This window comes from Bombina bombina, chromosome 4 (assembly GCF_027579735.1).
Source record: "Bombina bombina isolate aBomBom1 chromosome 4, aBomBom1.pri, whole genome shotgun sequence".
Taxonomy (NCBI): Eukaryota; Metazoa; Chordata; class Amphibia; order Anura; family Bombinatoridae; genus Bombina; species Bombina bombina.
In genome coordinates, this window is record NC_069502.1 from 413,819,909 (window position 1) to 413,842,135 (window position 22,227).

Genomic DNA, 22,227 nt, shown 5'->3' on the forward strand with positions numbered 1-22,227 from the left:
TTAATGTAAAAATCCCAATCACAGAATGTGAGCACTTCTAGGGTGCATTGTCAAGGGCTAACAAACGGTAACCACAATAGAAAAATAAACTCACTCACAAGCGTAGCGCGCTATCAACATCAAGCGGTCAGGGTTAATTTACATCCTCCAAGCTAACTGACTCCATCCCACAGTCTTCTGCTCTGAAAAAAAAAAACACTCTGCATCATTTCAATGTTTCTTTATCGGTTTGGTCTTGGAAGTGAGGCAGAAAAATATTTAAATTTTTTGTTGTTGCTAACATTATAACCTAAACCAGGTATGTTCCGTTTGTCTCTCTATCTTTGCCTTATTAAAAAAAAATTGAACTCTACCCATTATACATTTTCTACTAGTGGTGAATCAAAAGGTTATTTTTCAAAGTAAATACTTTATGAAAATAGGATATTCTTTTTCCGTTGCCACAAAATCAATGAAATACAAAACCAAACTTACTACTCCAGTTAAAGGGACAGTAAAGTTAAAATTAAACTTTCATGATTCGGATGGAGCATGCAATTTTAAACAACTTCCAATTTACTTTCTCTTGGTATTTTTTTATTGAAGAGTAAAACTAGGTAGGCTCATAAGAGCTCAGGAGTGTGCACGTGTCTTTAGTACTCTATGGCAGCAGTGTTTTGCAACATTGTATAACAAAGCTACAATTATTGTTGCATAACACTACTGCCATAGAGTACTAAAGACACGTGCACACTCCTGAGCTTTTATGAGCCTACCTAGTTTTACTCTTCAATAAAAAATACCAAGAGAACAAAGCAAATTTGATAACAGAAGTAAATTTGAAAGTTGTTTAAAATTGCAAGCTCTAGACAAATCATGAAATTTTCATTTTAATTGTACTGTCCCTTTAAGCATGACACAATGGGATTGCCATTGCCATTTCACAAGAAAAACGTTTGTATTTCTGCATTGGGATCCAAAAGTAATAAATACAATGTTCCAATGTTTCTACTCTCGGCTCATGTTCATGTCTTTATCAACCTGACTAAGAGCCAAGCGTAGGCTTGAAATGTTGTTTTTTAAACATAAGAGTCTAGAAGTACTTCTGTTGTGCTTTTTTGCAATGCACATTGATATGAACTATATGTTCCACGTTTTATTTGCTACATAGGCTCCATATATGTTATTTGGTATATTTTTTTTAAATAAAAAAAAAAAATATATATATGTGTTTGTGTTTATATCTATCTATTTATCTATGTATCTAACTATCTATCTATTTATCTATGTATCTAACTATCTATCTATTTATCTATGTATCTAACTATCTATCTATTTATCTATGTATCTAACTATCTATCTATTTATCTATGTATCTAACTATCTATCTATTTATCTATGTATCTAACTATCTATCTATTTATCTATGTATCTAACTATCTATCTATTTATCTATGTATCTAACTATCTATCTATTTATCTATGTATCTAACTATCTATCTATTTATCTATGTATCTAACTATCTATCTATTTATCTATGTATCTAACTATCTATCTATTTATCTATGTATATATATTTATACATACATACATACATACATACAATGTATTATTTTTCTCATGTAGGTTTTAAATCCCTTTTATGCCTTTGAAGCATGCAGTCTGGCTCTCTGGTTGGCCGTCGGCTTCATAGAATATTCCATTGCTGTTATTATCATGACTCTTATTTCCATTGTGTTTACTGTGCACGACCTAAGAAAGGTATTTGTTTATTATAATAAAATAAATTCACTAAACTTGAAGTAACATGAATAAGTTGTAAAATATCACTTGTATAAAAGCACAAATACATGATTGACATAGCAAATATATTTATAAGCAATGAAAAGTATAATGTGTGGAATAATTGCTATTCAATAAAACAAAAAGCCAGAATAATAATGAGCATAACTTTTAGTTTAAATCATAGCCTATTATTTAATTATTGAATAACACTGAAAAACTACTGCATTTTATGTATCTTAGAACTACATATCATGAAGAGTTATGTATAATCAAGCACAATACAAATACAAACTTATTTTTACTATCATTCAGTTACAGTTAAAAACATAAATGTTAATTGTAATTATATATATATATATTTTGTATCTTTTTATCTCCAAAGGAATCAGTAAAGCTTCACAATTTAGTTGAGTCCAATAACAGTATCAAAGTCACTGTGTGCCAAAAAAATGGAGGTATGTTATAGATGGGAATTAAGAGTTTTGGGGTTAAGGATAAAAAAAAAATGTGTGAAGTAAAAAAAATGTAATAATATTACGGCTTGATTCTGTAGCAATCAAATCCCCACAGAACACCATACTTAGCATATTTATCCAGGTTTCTGTCCACTAATCCTGCTGAAATGCTTTAAAAACATCCAACTTAATGAAAATAATAATAATCCTATAAAATAAAAGGCCAGGTATGTTTGTCAGATGCAGTCATTCGCAGTAGAGACTGCAGAGGACAAACATACCTAGCCTTGATCAGCAGAGGAGTGCGCACTGTGGAAGCTGCCTGGTGGGGGCGTGACCGAGTGTGCCGTGATGGGGACGTGGTCTCATGGGCGTGACAAGGGGCGTGACCACACAAGCGTGACAAGGGGCTTGGCCTCATGGGCGTGACAAGGGGACGTGACCTCACGGGTGGGATGAGTGGGCGTGGCCTCGCAGGAGCGTGTATGAAGGGGCGTGGCCAATGGGAGAGAGGTGGGAGAGACCAAAATAGGTGGGGGAGACCAAAAGAGAGGAGGGAAATATAGAAAGCGAGCAAAAGAGGGGGAAGAGAGAGAGAGCAAAAGAGGGGGGGGGGGGGAGAGAGTGAGAGCAAAAGAGGGGGGAGAGAGCAAAAGAGGAGGAGGCCAATTTAACAAATGTCTTGCGGACCTGATCCGACAGTGCGGATCAGGTCCGCAAGACATTGATGAATGCAGAAAGCAATACGCTCTCCATATTCAGCATTGCACCAGCAGCTTTTTACAGTTATACTGCATCAATTTCAAGTGATTTAGCATATGAGTATTATGTCCCTTTAAATTAAAATAGAATTCACAATTTTTATCTACCACTTTATATTCCAGTTTACTTTAATAGCACATTTCCTCCTATCCATTATTCTCTAGTAATTCCATTAATAATTTAAAACTGTTTTTGCTTTAATACTGCATTGATCATCATTAGAAGGAGCCAGGACTTTACATAATCATGAAATAACCTTTTATGTATATAGTAGACTGGTACAGTTTGTGTGGTAACCCATATTTCAAGCTGATTTGAAGACATCTATATGGGCAATTATCTATACAGAACAATGTGGTTATTGTTTGATATACATCTTCTGACATCTTCTGACATCCTCAGTCAGTATGTCATGTATGTTTATTTTATTTAATTGTAAGGATCAGTTGCTATTAAATGTTATCTTTTTACTTCAGAATGCAAAGAATTGCAGTCCCGTTACTTAGTCCCAGGAGATGTAATCGTTCTGACAGGAAAGAGACTCTTTTTACCATGTGATACTGTACTAATAAGTGGAGGATGTATTGTAAATGAAAGCATGCTCACAGGTATGATGGTATTTACACATATTCCTCTCACATGCAAAGCATTTACAAATACTTATATAAAATAAAGAAAAACAAATAAAAATATAAATTATTAAGACAGCATTATTGTGCACTTGTGTAATCTCAATTATAGTTTACATAAACGTGTTATTTAAGACAGTGTGAAGTTGCTTTGTTTTTTTGTTTTTAACTAAAATGAACACTGATGAGCAACATAATATGTGTTTGCCCTCAGGTGAAAGTATCCCAGTGTCTAAGACCCCTTTGCCTCATCTTGATCACACTATGCCATGGAAAGCCCATAGTGGAGAGGATTTTAAAAGACACATCCTTTTCTGTGGAACTGAAGTGATTCAGACAAAATCAGCAAACAATGGTCAAGTGAAAGCTGTTGTATTGAGAACTGGTTAGTAATTATCTTTTATGTTACGTTTACATAGAAATAAGAAACAAAAGTAGATCTTGGACTAATAATTAATATAACCATGAAAATAATGGGCTAACCACTATTATTACAATTTACAGTATGAATAAATAGGAAGGGTCAGATCACAAATGGCGATTTTTTTCCGCTCAATTGCCCACCACTCAAAGTAAAATATTAGCGTGGCTGGTTTAGTTAGCATATTACAATTTGAAAGTAAAAAGTTAGCATGAGAGAGAAAGGCTCAGACGTACTACTTTCAGGACTTTGGAAATTGCCTTTCTAACGCCTTCTACCTATAGACTTCTATGGGGTGTCCTGAAAAAACTATTACTAGTTATCGCTTGCGTGCTAACCCGACACTGAGCTAGACCTATTACCATAAAGCCTTTAGATAGAAGAAAATGTTCTTTTGAAATTTTAAACATATATATATATATATATATATATATATATATATATATATACTGAATATAAAAATTCCAAAACTATGTAGAGAGACCTTTTCATCTTATATATCTTTCATAGTTTTAGCCCATTTGATATGGTCTCCAAATTATTATCTTAGGAGATATGGTGCAGACCCTTAAAATAACTATTTTAATAATATTGAAAGAGAGATACAGAGGATTGTGAAATACAATAAATAAAAAATGCCCAATTTTTAAACTTAAAGAGTGCTGAATTCCCTTACTTTGGAGCCAAAGGAGGATAATCCCTTTTCTCTGTATCTCTCTTTCAATTTTATTAAAAAAAAAAATATATATATATATCAAACAAACAAGGTGAGCCCAGCACCTTTACTCATACACTTCACAGTGCAAAAAAATAATTTCTTATTTAGAGAAAGTGACAAAGTGCACGTACGCTATAGAGGCCTGCCAACCTCTCATGTATAAATCCACACAAAATCCAAGAATAAAAATTGCAACTTTTGGAGTCATGTAGACCCTTATGAATATATACATATATAGAGACTATATTAATATTCAGATATATTGTACACATTGTATAAAAATTATATAGCATGTTTAAGATATTTGACTGTGAAGGGTTCATGTATATATGTACGTATGTGTGCACATACATATTTACACATCTAAACACACAAGTACACATGTATACATATATATATATATTTATATATATATATGTATATACATACATTGGAGCCCTTTCCAGTCAAACATCTTGCCATATCCCTTTTAACAATTTGAAAATTTTTTTAATTAATATTGAAATGATATTTTTTTATTGAAAATTGCATATATGAGTGTAATAATATATTTTAATATGTTTTTTTATGTGACTTGTGCATTATTTTTTTTAACTTTTACACTTACTTCAGTTCTCTAGTTGCGGTAAATATTCTAGCGTAGTTTCTGCTTGCGCTCAAGCGCAAACCTATAACTTTCAACTTGCAATAAAAGCTCTATTTAGAACAGTCACAATCTCCATTGTGCTAGAGCGATGTCAGTGCACTAACCCTTCTCTGGTAAATGGGATTTACCATCGACTTGTAATATCAAGTTGCGCAGTAATGGTAGTGTAGTGTGTTTTACTAAATCCATGTGCATTCCCCTCATTAACTGGCTTTCTAAAAAAAATTTGCACACCAAACCTTTACAATGGTAGGAACTATTAAATGTTGAGCTTTTTGTAACTGAAGCTTATCAATACATATACAGCTAATTGCTGTTCAATCATTACTGGACAGTTAAATGCTTAATAAATTTTACATTAGTTTATGGAAGCTGAAAATTATACTGCAGAAAACCTCTCATCTGTAATAATTAAAATCATTGTATATGTCATTATATTTATTCAAAGTGAAACTGATAGATTAACAATACAGTATGTGATCTCTCTTTTCATCCATTTTTAAATGATGCATATTATTTAGAATTAGAACAATTACAATTCACTAAGAGCTTTTTCTTTTTTTAAAAAATATTTTTTGTTTTAGTCAGGTGTTTTCTGGGTGAAATATTTATTTCTGAACAAAGTTTCTAGGCATTGGAAGGTTATTTTTTTAAAAAAAAATAAGTGGGTATTTATCATATAAATGATATAAATGAGGTAAAAAGTCCATGTGAAAAAGGAATATACTCTGTCCCCTTCAGTACTGGTTTCTTTATAGCATGTCTACCATGAAGACCTATAAGGTTAAAGTTAGTTTTTGTAGGTAAAAGCTCATTTGTAGTAGTAACTGTGATCTCCAAAGGGACAGAAGCCTCCTTCTTGGCCTTACCTCCTTTAGGTATAATAAGACATTTTCTTACTTCCAAGCACTAGGATCAACAATGCCAGCAAGGTACAAACCCAGAGTTGGAATGCAGATAAGGTACAGGTCAAAATCAGGAACACCATTGTCAGTGGTGCCAATTTGTTACAGGTCCTGGATACAAACACAGTTCAGAGGTGTATGTATGTATTAGGTACTTGTAAAGCGCAGCTAATTACCTGTAAGGGTCTCAAGGCGCTGCTCATTTTATCGACCTCAGAAGAATGAAAGGCTGAGTGGACATCGCGGGAGATTGAACCTGCAACTCTTGGGTTGCTACAGACAGGGGCGCCACTAGAAATTTTGGGCCCCCTGACTTAACCATTGATCAGGGCCCCCCCCCTCCTTTGACATGTGCAATTTTTGACCAAGTGAATAAAACGTATATGCACTTTAATCTTAAGTGTCTATTTAAACTTCGAAATGTTGTAAAGGTAGTAACATACAAACACACACACACACTCATACACTGAAACACACACACTCATACACTGAAACACACAAACACACTCACACATATAGACACTCTAGCAGACACGCAAAGAAACTCAGACACAGACAACTAAACAGACACTCAGCACATGCCTACATTGACCTGACAAGTAATGAGGTAAACTACAGTTTTGTAAAAAAAAGGAGATTTAGAAAACAAAATATGGAGTTCTGATTATCTTTTTGTAAAGGAAGATGCCAAATAAATGATGACAACAGCATGCAGTGGCTGAAAGGAAGGGCCCTGAACTGCCTAAACAATAATTTTAAGGTTAAATGGTAGATTAGTGACTTCCGGAAAGGTCTCATTAGTCTCAAAGTCTGTATAAAGATGTAAATAATCAGTAGTAAGGTCAAAATGCCCTAAAAAGGAACAGACAATGGACACACACACACAAACTCAAACTTGCACATACACCCAAGGAAACACCAACAGAGACAGCCTCAGAAAACACACAAGACATACACCCACACCCACAGAAAACACACAAAGACATACACACACAAAGAGACAACCACATAAAACACGGAAAGACATACATACACACACCCTGACTGAGACATCCACAGAAAACACGCAAAGACATACACACACCCTCACAGAGACACCCACAGAAAATACACACCCTCACAGAGACATCCACAGAAAACAGACATACATACACACACACACACCCTCACAGAGACATCCACAGAAAACACAGACATACACACCCACCCTCACAGAGGCATCCAGAGAAAATACACAAAGACAAACACATGCCTACCCCCACAGAGACACCCATAGAAAAAGCTCAAAGACATATGCACACACCCTCACAGACATCCACAGATAATGCACAAAGACATACACACCCACCCTCACAGAGAGACCCACAGAAAAAAATACATAAACACTCATAGAGACACAAACCAAAGCACAAAGACATAAAAACAGACACCCACAGAAAAAAAATGCAGAAATTAAGAGATCACTTTTTAAAGAATCATATTTGTAAATGTGCAAACAAAAATAATTCTGTGAATTCAAAATTGTACATTAATGAGCTGGGTAGATGGCTAGATGAAGAAAAGTACTTTTAGAAGGTTGACATATGATTGTCTGATATTTTCCCCAACCAAGAGCACCACTTCAAATATAGTGTACAAATGTTCCCATCTGTCAGCTGTACTAGTGGATTTTGAAAATGCTGTACTCTATATGGTCTTGGTGGAACCATAAGCTGTGGTACTCATACCATTAGATCTGGTTAAATGCAGGATTTAAGCTTGTTGGTATGCATTTCAAAATTAAGTCAGCTGTAGTTTAAACTGAACAGTTTTAAGTTAACCTGTCTCATTTCAAACACTGAGCAATCTTAGTCTGAGAGTATAACATGTTATACAGATGTAAAAATCTTAGATAAAATGCCTCCTTGTATCTAGAAAGTCCTTGCATAAAGGGGCAGTAAACTGGAATGTAATATATATCATTTATGTATTGAGGAGGAAACATTTCTGCATAATTTTAAATATAGAATTTCTACAGCATTGTCAAATAATCATAAATACACTGCTGCTAAAAAAAATGTGTTTTTATGGACCCCTGGCCCCACCATACAACTACTACCACACTGAAGTTACAATCTTAAATTGCACAAAGAAATAAAAAACATTTGCTAAGTAATTCCTACCTCCTCTGCAAATGAAAGTGATCAGCTGACTAACTCAGGCACACACTGTACAAACAAAGTGCCAAGTCTGTCTCACACTGTGCATAGTGGTTTAGTGCACACTCAGAAATCCTCTCAAATGCTAATACTTTACTCTTTGTAATAACATTTCCCATGCTCAATTAGCACTCTGCTGTAGTACCCATTGGTGGCTGCCAAAATTTTTAAAAAAAAATAATAATTTTTTTTTAGTTCTTGCCTCATGGGGCCCCCCTAGCCCATTGGTCCCCTGACAGGAGTCACCCCTGTCACCCCCTGATGGCGGCCCTGGCTACAGAGCTCATCCATCGTGCTTAGCAGGCTGAGCTATCTGTCCAGGTGCAGGCAAAGTACAGGCCTAAGTCAAGTTTACTGTGGTAAACAGTTCAGGCAAAGTACAAACCAGCTCAGGAACACTGTGGTAATTGCCAGGGAACAAGCAGGCAACAAGGTCAGAAACATAAAAAATACTTGCTGAACACACTAAGTGTCAACTCTAGGGGCGCAAAGTAAATAACCATAAATGACAATAGGGGTTCTTATAATTAATCCCAATCTAAAAAATGCATGAATAGATTTGACTAATAAATGCACACTAATAGCTATAGGATATAAATAATATTATACATATAGCATGTGTTATTCGACAATATAATAATTAATATCTGCACAGATAGTACTATAGTCTCTTATCTGTTCACGATTTTAGTCCTTAAATGGATCCAATGGTGTATAAGTCCTCTTGATGTTAATATTGTTACTGCTTTGTTCAGACAGTAGATCCTGTGTTGATCACACCCAATCTGGAGTCAGCTCTTTGCCAGGCAAACGGTCAGGATACAAACTTTCACTGTGAACAAGATCACAAAACAAAGGCACCTCCTAGTGTGATACAGTAGATGTAAAATGGATAAAATGCATGCCAAATGAATACTCACAAGTGGAGCAGCACCCAATTGTGCTAAATGGGGCAGAGTGGGAACTTGCAGTGTCCCAGCTCACTGTCGCAGCATTAATATCGGTGTCCCCGATGTCCTCAGTGAATAAAAAGTAGGCTCAGACTCTCAGTAGAAGTTTAAAAGAACCACAATTTAATGGTATATAAACCATATGACTCTGACACATAAAAGAATAGAATGCAATGCATTATTACACTCATTGTTAAACCAGGTAAAGAACATATCCGGTTTTCACGTATTTATAAGTTACGATGTGTAACTATCACTGCTTCAAAATATGTCCATCGTTATATATTTTAGACTGGATATTTGATATAAACCAATAAATTAGAATACCTTGATGTTCTATGAGTGGTTTTAATAATGACAGCTCCAAGTTGCCTCTAATAACAAACAGAAGAGAGTTCCGTGTACGTCACATCAAACAGATAGAAGACCTATTAGGGCTAGTGCCGTCAAATTACAACTTAAGCACGTGACTAGTCAGAGACATTCCACCAGCCCCTTCTATAGAGAGTATATGACTATTGATGCTAAAGTAACTTGCTATTGTACGTGTTAGGCTATAAATTACCTACATATAGTACGCTAAGTCTCCTAAATATAATAGATCGTATTGATTCAGTGATTGCTATGTGCTAGATGATATTGATATACCATCTTAATCTAGCTCATTGGTGAATATCAGAATCTAATCAGTGTAGATAATTAAAAAACTAACGGCTAGATTTAGAGTTTTGTCGGTAACGACCCGCGTAGCTAACGCTGGCTAACGCCGTAACATAAAACTCTTAACTAAAGTGATAAAAAGTACATTAACACCCATAAACTACCTATTAACCCCCAAACCGAGCCCCCCCCCCCCCCACATCGCAAACACTTAAATAAGGTTTTTAACCCCTAATCTGCTGACCGGACATCGCTGCCACTGTAATAAATATATTAACCCCTAAACCGCCGCACTCCCGACTCGCAAACGTTAGTTACATTTTATTAAACCCTAATCTGCCATCCCTAACATCGCCGACACCTATCTACATTTATTAACCCCTAATCTGCCGCCCCCAACATCGCCACTACTATATTAAATTTATTAACCCCTAAACATAAGTCTAACCCTAAGTCTAACCACCCTAACTTAAATATAATTTAAATAAAACAAAATAAAATTACTACAAATAAATAAATTAATCCTATTTAAAACTAAATACTTACCTATAAAATAAACCATAAGATAGCTACAATATAACTAATAGTTACATTGTAGCCATCTTAGGATTTATTTTTATTTTACAGGCAAGTTTGTATTTATTTTAACAATGTACAATAGTTATTAAATAGTTATTAACTATTTAATAACTACCTAGTTAAAATAACTACAAATTTAACTGTAAAATAAATCCTAACCTAAATTACAATTACACCTAACACTACACTATCTTTACATAAACTAACTACAATTAACTACAGTTAAATTAAATAAACTAAAGTACGGAAAAAAAACTAAATTACAGAAAATAAAAAAATAATTACAAGATTTTTAAACTAATTACACCTACTCTAATCCTCCTAATAAAATAAAAACGCCCCCAAAATAAAAAAAATTCCCTTTTGGCATTGCCCCAAAGTAATCAGCTCTATTACCTGTAAAAAAAAAAAGACAATACCCCCCCAACATTAAAACCCACCACCCACACACCCAACCCTACTCTAAAACCCTCCCAATCCCCCCTTAAAAAAACCTAACACTACCCCCTTGAAGATCACCCTACCTTGAGACGTCTTCACCCAGCCGGGCACAAGTGGACCTCCAGAGGGGCAGAAGTCTTCATCCGATGCGGCAGAAGTCTTCATCCAGATGGCATCTTCTATCTTCATCCTTCCAGAGCGGAGCGGGTCCATCTTCAATCCAGCCGACGCAAAGCATCCTCTTCAAAATGAAGAATGAAGGTTCCTTTAAATGATGTCATCCAAGATGGCGTCCCTTAAATTCCGATTTGCTGATAGAATTCTATCAGCCAATCGGAATTAAGGTAGGAAAAATCCTATTGGCTGATGCAATCAGCCAATAGGATTGAGGTTGCATTCTATTGGCTGTTCCAATCAGCCAATAGAATGCGAGCTCAATCCTATTGGCTGATTGGATCAGCCAATAGGATTTTCCCTACCTTAATTCCAATTGGCTGATAGAATCCTATCAGCCAATCATAATTCAAGGGACGCCATCTTGGATTTAAAGGACATCATTTAAAGGAACCTTCATTCTTCGCTTGGACTACGTTTGAAGAGGATTAGAGTAGGTGTAATTAGTTTAAAAATCTTGTAATTATTTTTTAATTTTTGGGGGGTTTCATACTTTAAGGGACATGAAACCCTAATTTTTTCTTTCATGATTTAGAAATAAAATTAAATTTGAAAGAACTTTCTAATTTACTTCTATTATCTAATTTGCTTCATTCTCTTGATACCCTTTGCTGAATAGCATATCTAGATAGACTCAGTAGCTGCTGATTGGTTTCTGCACATAGATGCCTTGTGTGATTGGCTCACCCATGTGCATTGCTATTTCTTCAACATACAACAGATATCTAAAGAATAAAACAAATTAGATGATAGAAGTAATTTGGAATGTTCATTAAAATTGTATTCTCTATCTGAATCATGAAAGAAAAAATTTGGGTTTAATGTCCCTTTTAGTTTATTTAATTTAATTGTAGTCTATTGTAGTTAGTTTATGTAATTAATTTAATGATAGTGTAGTGTTAGGTGTAATTGTAATTTAGGTTAGGATTTATTTTACAGGTAAATTTGTAGTTATTTTAACTAGGTAGCTATTAAATAGTTAATAACTATTTAATAACTATTGTACCTAGTTAAAATAAATACAAAGTTGCCTGTAAAATAAAAATAAATCCGAAGCTAGCTACAATGTAACTATTAGTTATATTGTAGCTATCGTAGGGTTTATTTTATAGGTAAGTATTTAGTTTTAAATAGGAATAATTTATTTAATTGTAGTTATTTTATTTAGATTTATTTAAATTAAATTTAATTAGGGGGGTATTAGGGTTAGGGTTAGAGTTAGGTTTAGGGGTTAATAACTTTATTATAGTGACGGCGAGGTTGGCGTCTGCAGATTAGGGGTTAATAAGTCTAGGTAGGTTGCGGCAACATTGGGAGGCATATTAGGGGTTAATAAATATAATGTAGGGTTCGGCAATGTTGGGGGCAGCAGATTAGGGGTTCATAGGTATAATGTAGGTGGCGGCGGTGTTCGGAGTGGCAGATTAGGGGTTAATAATATAAAGCAGGTGTCGGCGATGTCGGGGGTGGCAGATTAGGGCTTAATAAGTGTAAGATTAGGGGTGTTTAGACTCGGGGTTCATGTTAGGGTGTTAGGTGTAGACATAAAATTCCTTTCCCCATAGGAATCAATGGGGCTGCGTTAGGAGCTGAACGCTGCTTTTTTGCAGGTGCTAGGTTTATTTTCAGCCGGCTCAGCCCCATTTTTTCCTATGGCGAAATCGTGCACGAGCACGTTTAGCCAGCTCACCGCTACCGTAAGCAACGCTGGTATTACAGTGAGACGTGGAGCTAAATTTTGCTCTCCGCTCACTTTTTTGAGGCTAACACCGGGTTTGTAAAAAACTGTAATACCAGCGTTGTCTTAAGGGAGCGTTGAAAAAAATGCATGCTCGTTATCAACGCACCCCTGTTACCGCAAAACTCGTAATCTCTGTGTATGATTTTACTTGGGGCTACTTTCTATTTAATAGTAGGGGCTCTCCTATATGTGATGTTAGGTCGATATTCTAAAATTCCCTTTAGTATAGGATCTTTCTTGAGGAGATACCAATGCTTGTTAAGTATTTTCCTTATAGCTTTATAATTTGAATTGTAGTTGGTAATGAATGAGATTTTTCTTTTATTATTATTATTATTCAGCAAGTTTTTGGAAGGAGGATTAAGAATTGTCTCTCTCTCTAGTTGGCTAGCTCTCAGATACCCTTCCTCTATAAGCGCTAGAGGATAGCCCTTTTCAATAAATCTGTTTTTAAGAATAAGGGACTGTTCATCGTATGTTTCTATTAAGGTACAGTTGCGCCTAATGCACCTAAACTGGCCGAAAGGTATATTCCTCTTCCAGCCGCCTAGATGATTACTCTGATAGTTTAAAAAGTTATTACTATCCACTAGTCAATTTCTTCCGAATGTATTTTATGGGTAAACGTAAAACCAAAGGAATTGTCATTTAATTTAAGAGCAAAGTCTCTAGCTGAGTTGATGGACCCATTCCAGATAAAAATTAAATCATCGGGAGGCGGGGCTTGGCCGCACTGTGTAATGGCCGCTCACTAAACTAGCTCCAGAGTCTAGAGCTGACTTTTTTTGGCCTGACAGCAAAGAAGGTGACATCCAACACTCCGGTCAGTATATTTACATAAACCTGCTTGGCTCAATAACACACGCAGCTTTGAGAATTTACTGCGCACCAGGGTTTTAATAATACCGGGACTGCAAACCGGAGAGGCTGAGGCCTAGTGAGAGACGCCTCTGGTAAACAGCCGGCAGGTAAAAAAGGGGATCTTTAAAAAACGGTACTGATCCTTACCCTTTGCAACAACATTATCGATGCTAATATTGCATAAACAGCCAAGGGTCATTTTTTTGGGCTGAGAAATAGTAGGCATTAGCTGAAATACAAGATCTGGCCACTTTGACCTCATAATCTATAAAATAAAATAAAAATTTACAGCAAGGGACATACATAGGATTGATGGACTGCAGCCTTTATTTATGCCCTATAGGACTATAACATACAGATCACTGCACAACATCTGCTACAGAACAGACTAGAATTAATACAATTGGTAGACAGCAGCAAACACTACCTGCATACTTATAAAAACTATACAGCCAGCTCCAACAAAGTACCAGTGTACAGACTACCATACCATATACCTCTATATCTAATAAGCTGCCACAAATAATTGACTCCCCACGTGGTTATGCCAGCTAAAAAACAGCAGAAAACTGAAACCCAAGCTAAATCCAAGATGATTAATCAATATCTGAAACAGGTTGAAAAAACGCAACTTGAAGAGCCCTTCTCTCTTACCCCAGAGCCAGTATCTACCTCACCTCATAAAGCACAGACACAGGATATGGTTGATCATTCCTCATCTACAGAAATAACAAAAGAAGACTTAAAATTCTTAGCCACAAAAGATGATATAAAAACTGCAATGTCTGATATGCGTGACATGTTCAATGAGATGAAAAAAGATATCAAAAAAGTTTCATTGCTGGAGGAGAGTCATAACACTACCACGCAGGACATCCAACACCTCTCACAATTGTCTTATACTCAAGAAGAAATAATCCATAACTTAATGGAGAAAATTGAAGATCTTGATAATAGAGGTCGCAGAAATAATTTAAGGATAAGAGGGGCTCCTGAATCAATTCAACCTATAGCGATACAAGGCTATCTCCAAGATCTCTTCAGGACAATCAAAGGTTCCAGTGACTCACCAGACATTGTTTTCGAACGTGCTCACAGGGCACTTAGAGCCAAACCATCTTCGAAAGCTCCACCATGGGACATAATAGTAAAATTCCTTAACTATGCTGATAAATAAGAGATTTTGAAACATGCAAGACAGAAGCGCCAAATTAGCCATGCAGGCATTCAAATTCAAATATTCGCAGATTTAAGTCCAACCACACTTCAGAAACGGAGAGACTTACAATTCCTAACATCAATCTTAAGGTCTCACAACATACCTTACAGATGGGGCTCCCCATTAAGCCTAACAGCAACCAGAGGAGACGTGACTGTGACCTTTTGCAACCTAGATGACTTACGAACATTTTGTGATGCCTTGCGGATACCAACACCGGTACCTGCGGGATCTCAGAATATTCCAAAAGTCAAGCCTACAGTGGAACAACATAAGGACATTTAGATTTCATAATTTAAGTCTACATGGGACTTTTGTCTATGGACATACAAACCTGCAACTAAAAAAGAAAACTTAACACAAATGGACATTCATCACTGCCTCAGACAGATGAGTATGGTAGATTAGATGATAGATTGTGATTGTTAGTATACAGTGTGGCAAATATATGTATACAGTTATCTTCCTCAAGTGCAACAGCTCTCACTTTCATACTAAATACAGCAAACACATAGTACATTAGCTATGAGATATACACATTACACCTCACACTTAACTGTCTCTGCTCACCTACACCAACAGGCACTTCACACTGAAACTATGTAGAAAAGCAAACATTAAAGGTCTAGATTGAGGTAATCAGCAAGGGGCACTTCTCTACAGAACAGCAACAAAGGATAGAAATATCTATAATGCACACTCTGGGGAAGGGTAATCTGCTTTGCATACAGCAGGTACTGTAGGAAACCATTTGCTCATAGGCACATCTCATAATTTTCAAAAGGATGCCATGGAGGGGGGGAAGATCTCTACCCTCACTTGTTTATTGTTCAAAACCTGTTTAATACTGTTATAGAAATTGTTTTGCTCAGAATTGTTTTATACATACTGTAGAAAGGAGAAGCATCCTTAATTTCAAATTTGACATAACTGACATATTAAGTGTTTTTGTGTTTATGCTTATTGTGTCTTGTACCCACCATATCCGTTGTTCCACATATAATTTTCAATAACAACACAACGCATAACATAGCTTTCACCACTCCTCCCTCTTGACCACTCCGAAATCAAGTATCTCAACATGAGTGGGACATCTAGGGTACACCCCATAAACATTATAACGATAAATGTTAAAGGATTTAATGTACCCCAGAAACGCTCCATAATACTTAATGATCTACATAAACAGAAAGGAGCGATTATCTTAATACAAGAGACGCATTTCAAAAAAGGATGAGAACCCAAGTGGTTTCATCCAAAATATACTACAGCATACTTCTCCTCAGGCCCGGCTAAGAAATGTGGAGTAGGTATCTTGAACAGAAATGACATACCCTTAGTACCTATACACGTTAAAAAGGATAATGAGGGTAGAACCCTTATTCTGACAGGTTTACTATACAGGCGACCTATCACTCTGGTGAACACATACTTTCCCAATAAGCAACAGCTGACATACATGTGTAAACTTTCCAATAAAATCCTAGAACACACCAAAGGCACATTAATAGTGGGAGGAGATTTTAACATTCCTCTAGAACCAGATATTGACACTTCTATAGGTGCTACTACCATCTCCAAAAGAGACATCAAGAGTATAAATGCCCAAATCAGGTCCCTAGCATTGCATGACGCATGGCGCATTTTCCACCCCACTATTAGGGACTTCACTTTTTACTCACATCCACATAGGATATACTCTAGATTGGATTATATCCTAACAGATTCCATTGGCCTTGCAACCATCAAAACGGTATCCATAATAACCAAAACTTGGTCCGACCATGCACCAGTCCTCGGTCAGTTAGAGTGGCCGGATAGTCCCATGATACCCTTCATTTGGAGATTAGATGATAGCTTGCTAGACCACCCACTTATTCAACCAAAGATAGAAAAGGCGTTGGAAGACTATTTTCGTATAAACATCACTCCTGACATAGCTTGGACAGATATATGGGAGGCACATAAATGTGTCTTAAGGGGAGAACTAATAAAACAAAAAGCACATCTAGTACAACAAAGCAGAATTAAATACAGGTCTTTATTAAAGGACTTACATCACATTGAACAAAAACATAACAAAGAGCCCAAAAGCGTGGAACTTAATACCCACCTTAACCAAGCTAGAAAAGATCTAAACACATTTCTTCAACAGGAGCAGCAGAAAAGAACCCTAATTCTACAGCAAAGATATTATGATCAAGGTAATAAGGCAGGGAGAATGTTAGACAGATCACTTAAACACAAACAAATAAAAACACGTACGCCAACTCAAAAACAAAGCTGGTCAATTTAAGTCGGATAGCATTTCCATTGCTGAAATATTTCATTCATATTACTCAGATCTATATAACATTGCAAACACTGAACAACTCGATAAGAGACTAGACAACAAACAAGAAGCTATATCCACATATCTGAGTAGCATAGATTTACCAAAATTAAATAAAGCCTTGGACCTTCCCATTAGCGTGATTGAAATAAAAAAGGAAATCAAGGCCCTAACCATAGGAAAAAGCCGGGCCCGGACGGGTTTGGCTCCAAATACTATAAAAAGTTTGTTAATATCCTTGCACTGAAGCTTGCTATGTTATTTGACTCCCTTGATAGAGAGAGGGGTTTTCCTGCCTCCATGCCTGAGGCCCATATCACAGTTTTGCCAAAGACAGACAGACCCCAGACACACCAGAAAACTTCAGGCCTATTTCTCTCTTAAACACAGACATAAAAATTATGGCAAGAATATTGGCTGATAGGCTGAATCCATTACTCATACAATTAGTAGCATCCAACCAGGTCGGCTTTATCCTGGGCAGAGAAGCAAGGGACAATACCCTAAAAATCTTGCAACTGATGTCACATGCTAAAAACACAAACCAACACTTGGCTCTAATCTCGACAGATGCCAAAAAGGCCTTTGACAGGGTGGACTGGGATTTTCTCAGGGCCACCTTGTCTAAAATGAACCTAGGTAACCACTTCATAGATAAAGTTTTTTCCCTTTACACTAATCCTACAGCTAGAGTTAAGACCAACTCCATCCTCTCTGACCCATTCAAGATAAGCAATGGCACTCGACAGGGCTGTCCCTTGTCGCCCATATTGTTTGCCATATCCATAGAAGTATAGAAACAGAGATCGTTCCAGCTGGTGCAATAAAATACTTTTATTTGTGCAAACAGGGATAAAGAAGCGACGTTTCAGGCCCACACTTGGCCTTTTCTCAAGCTTAACCAAACATTAGTGAACAAACATTTAAATAGCCCTAATGGCGCCAAATATTGTGATTGAAAAGTGATAAAATGCTGCCCTCTAGTGGAAAACCATCATTTAACATACAAATATGTATCAAAGTGCACATTAATGGCCTCCATCCTGCCACCTAGTGGATCAACATCATATTATTAAACAGTTATATCTCTCATATCATATGTGAAAAAATTCTTATTCTATATTAAAAATTGATCAACATTACAAAATTGCATATTAATAAAAAATATAATAAAATACATTGAGAATTTCATTAATGCTTTTAGTAACCACAATATATTGAATTAAAAAATATATATCAAGTGTATCCTAGATGTATCAATCATATTTAATATAGTTATTTCAATCAGTTAACTTCATCTTTATTTTGATTTTCAATTCATCACTATATGGATGCACTCATATAATTGGTCAATATTGGCTATTCAACATAGTGTATCTATTTAAATTTATAGAGACATTTAATCTCATACTAATTAGTATTTACATTAGAATGCACATTCATTTATATAGTATAATATTACAAAAAAAGTCCTATACTTATTTCATTTTATTAGATTTTATTGGATTCTATTTAAAATGGATTTTATTCAGTCACCAAAAGGCAGTCCAATTACATTCTCTATTTAAACCTCTGGGCCATAAAGTACCTAATTCATTGATCCAGAATGTTTCTCTCCTAGTTAATATATTCTTCTTATCACCCCCTCTTCTAGGTGTATTAACTCTTTCAATGATTTGGAAACGTAATTGACTTATTCTATGGCCCGCCTTTATGAAGTGTCCAGCCACTGGAGCATCCTTTTTACCACAACGAATATTTGACTTGTGCTCAGAAATTCTTTCTCGTGCTTCCCTGGTCGATTGACCAATATACATCAAGGAACATGGACATTTAATTGCATAAATAATATATTCTGACCTACAAGTCAAATATTCATTTATGGAGTACTTTCTGCCTGTATATGGGTGACAAAAGGTATCACCCTTAATCATAGAGTTGCAATTAATGCAAGATAGACACGGGAAACATCCTTTCCGTTTTTGACCAGTTATTGTACCCTGAATTTGTTTTTTCTTTGCCCCAATGTCTGCTTTCACCAATTTATCTTTAGTATTAGGGCCACGCTTATAGGCTAACATAGGTGGTATTGAAAAGGCCCCTATACCTGGGTGACACTTAGATAGAATGTACCAATATTTACGAATGATTTTATTAATTTGGTGACTTCTTGTATTATACTGAGATATAAATTTAATCCTCTCTAAATTTTTAGAACAATTCATGTTCTTTGCTTTCCCTACTGTTTTGGATCTGTTACTATTTAAGCTCAAATCTTGTTTTATGTCTTCAATCAATGCCTTTGGATAACCTCTTGAGATAAATTTATCTGACATTTCCTTTAGGCGAACCTCCTTAATGGTAGGATCTGACACGATCCTATCAACCCTAAGGAGTTGACTTTTCGGGACAGCCTTAAAGGTGGTGGGTGAGTGGGTGGAAACTCTCAAACCATAATGTGTTATTTTTATCAGTAGGTTTGGAATAAATATCAATTTTCAAACCATCCACCCCTTTATATACTCTAGTATCCAAAAATTGGATCGAGCATTCATCGTATGTTAAAGTAAATTTTATACCATTAACTGAACAATTCAAATCGTCAACAAATGCCAATAGGGATCCAATGTCGCCATACCATATGCCAAACACATCATCTATGAAACGCCACCAGGTGGCGCCATATTGTTTAAATAAATGATGTTCATAGACAAACAACTCTTCAAAATTAATCATAAATATGTTGGCATATGTAGGGGCGACATTGGACCCCATGGCTGTCCCCTTCTTCTGGAAATAGAAAGTGTCCTTAAATAAAAAGTAGTTAGCATACAGGATGACTTCTAATAAATTCACAAAAAATTGTATTTGAGCTGAACTATATTTTTGGTCACTAGATAACATCTTCATTACAGCAGCTATGCCACTTGTATGTTTTATTGATGTGTACAAACTAGATACATCTAAAGTAAATAAGATAACTTTCTGAAAAGGTAAATCAAGATTTTATAATTTCCTTAAAAAATCATAAGTATCTCTGATATATGAAGATGATTTCACAACATAGGGCTGTAAAATTTTATCTAAAAAAAATAGCAATATTAGAGAATATGGAGCCTGTACCAGCTACAATGTGTCGACCCGGTGGTAGATCCTTATTTTTGTGGATTTTAGGTAAACAATATATTACAGGTCTTATTGGATGTTTAATTTGTAAATATTCACTTAAATCCTTAGAGATTAAATCACTCTTTACTGCATTAGATAGAATGTTAAAAATTTCACCCTGTATTTTATATGTCGGATCAAAATCAACCTCCACATATACTGAATCATCATTTAATTGTTGCATAATTTCATCAACATAATACTCCTGTTTCATTAAGACAAGGGCACCACCCTTATCTGCACCCTTGATAGTTAACCCTTTCTTTTCACGAATTGCTCTCAGTGAAGTTGAATCAGCTTGAAATTTAGCTCTATTTTTATCAAAAATGTAATCTGGTTTTAAAAATAACTTCTCGACCTCACCGAGAACAAGTTCAAAGAAAGTATTAACACTGTTATCAGTGACACTGGGATTGAAACCACTGGCTTTTTTCAAACCAACAGATTTACAGGTTAATAAACCTTTATCCTCAATGTGAACAGCAGTGTCACCACTATCAGTGTTTTTGTCAAAAAATTCCTTTAATTTTATAGATCTAAAAAATCTATGTAGCTCCTGTTTTATTTGAAACAGATTACCTTTGTTCACAGGGCAATATGATAAACCTTTATTTAGAAAAGACAACTCTCTATCAGAAAAATCTATTCCTGAAATATTGTGTACAATATCATCATTTTTAACACTAACAATTCCTTTAGGTGACATGTCAGAAACTTTCCCAATTGGTTGTTCATCTTGAACATAAATGTCCACACTTTTCAAAATATCGACATTGTCATAGTGAGCGTTCAACTGTGTTCCCTTAGTGTCCCCACTATAGATCAATTTTCTCTCTTTCACTTGCTTCACAATGGAGCCGACCGGCTCACTCACCGGATTTTGTGCAGTTCTTATTGCCTCTGTTGGCCCCTTCCACGGCTGTTCCAGCGGGTCTGCTTGGCTTTTTTCACGCTCTGTACTGGGGGTAAATTGCTTGCGGTGTTTCCTACCGCCCCTCCGGCGTCGCCATCCGACTCCTGTGTTAAAAAACATGCTGATGTTTCTGACTCACTCTGAGTATCATCCGGTGTGCGCCGCTTGTCGCGCCTCTGTCGTGGAAAGCGGATCCTTGGGACTCTACCCATTTCCATCCGCTGTGCCCACCTGTAGACATTGCCTTGTAAGTAGTCTTGCTCATCACGCAAGAATTTTGTGCGCTTTTTCTCCTCTAGTGATTTTTTGTAGTCACTAACAGATTTAGTAATTTTCTCCACCAAGGTCTTGTATTCTTCTAGTGGTAAACTTTGTTGAAGTGCTACTTTTGATTTTTCAACTTCATCTTTAAAGGCGGCAATCTCTCTTTGTGCAAATTCCACCGTCCAGGTAATTAAATCAAAGGAGCATTTATTTAAAATACTCTCAAAGCGAGCACAATATTCCGGCTTATCAGCAAACAAAGTAGGTCTGGTAGACATCCGCAAGCCTCTTGGAATTCGCTGCAGCTTGAAGTATTCTGTCAAAGTTACAGCATGTAGCTGCAATACCATTTGTTTGACACTATCTTTTTCAAGCTTTTTACTCGATCTTTCTTTAGGGGGTACATTCAGGAAATCACTTGATCCA

The 22,227-nt window shown here is 35.9% G+C and overlaps 1 protein-coding gene across 1 annotated transcript in view; it reads left to right on the plus strand.

Moving 5' to 3' along the window:
• LOC128657505 (probable cation-transporting ATPase 13A4) overlaps nucleotides 1–22,227 on the plus strand; it is a 132,765-nt gene that overhangs the window by 18,021 nt on the left and 92,517 nt on the right. Inside the window, exons 5-8 of the mRNA XM_053711872.1 lie at nucleotides 1,607–1,741; nucleotides 2,148–2,220; nucleotides 3,459–3,590; nucleotides 3,826–3,996. Of these exons, the coding sequence (XP_053567847.1) occupies nucleotides 1,607–1,741; nucleotides 2,148–2,220; nucleotides 3,459–3,590; nucleotides 3,826–3,996 (511 nt within the window). The remainder of the gene's footprint in view (nucleotides 1–1,606; nucleotides 1,742–2,147; nucleotides 2,221–3,458; nucleotides 3,591–3,825; nucleotides 3,997–22,227) is intronic.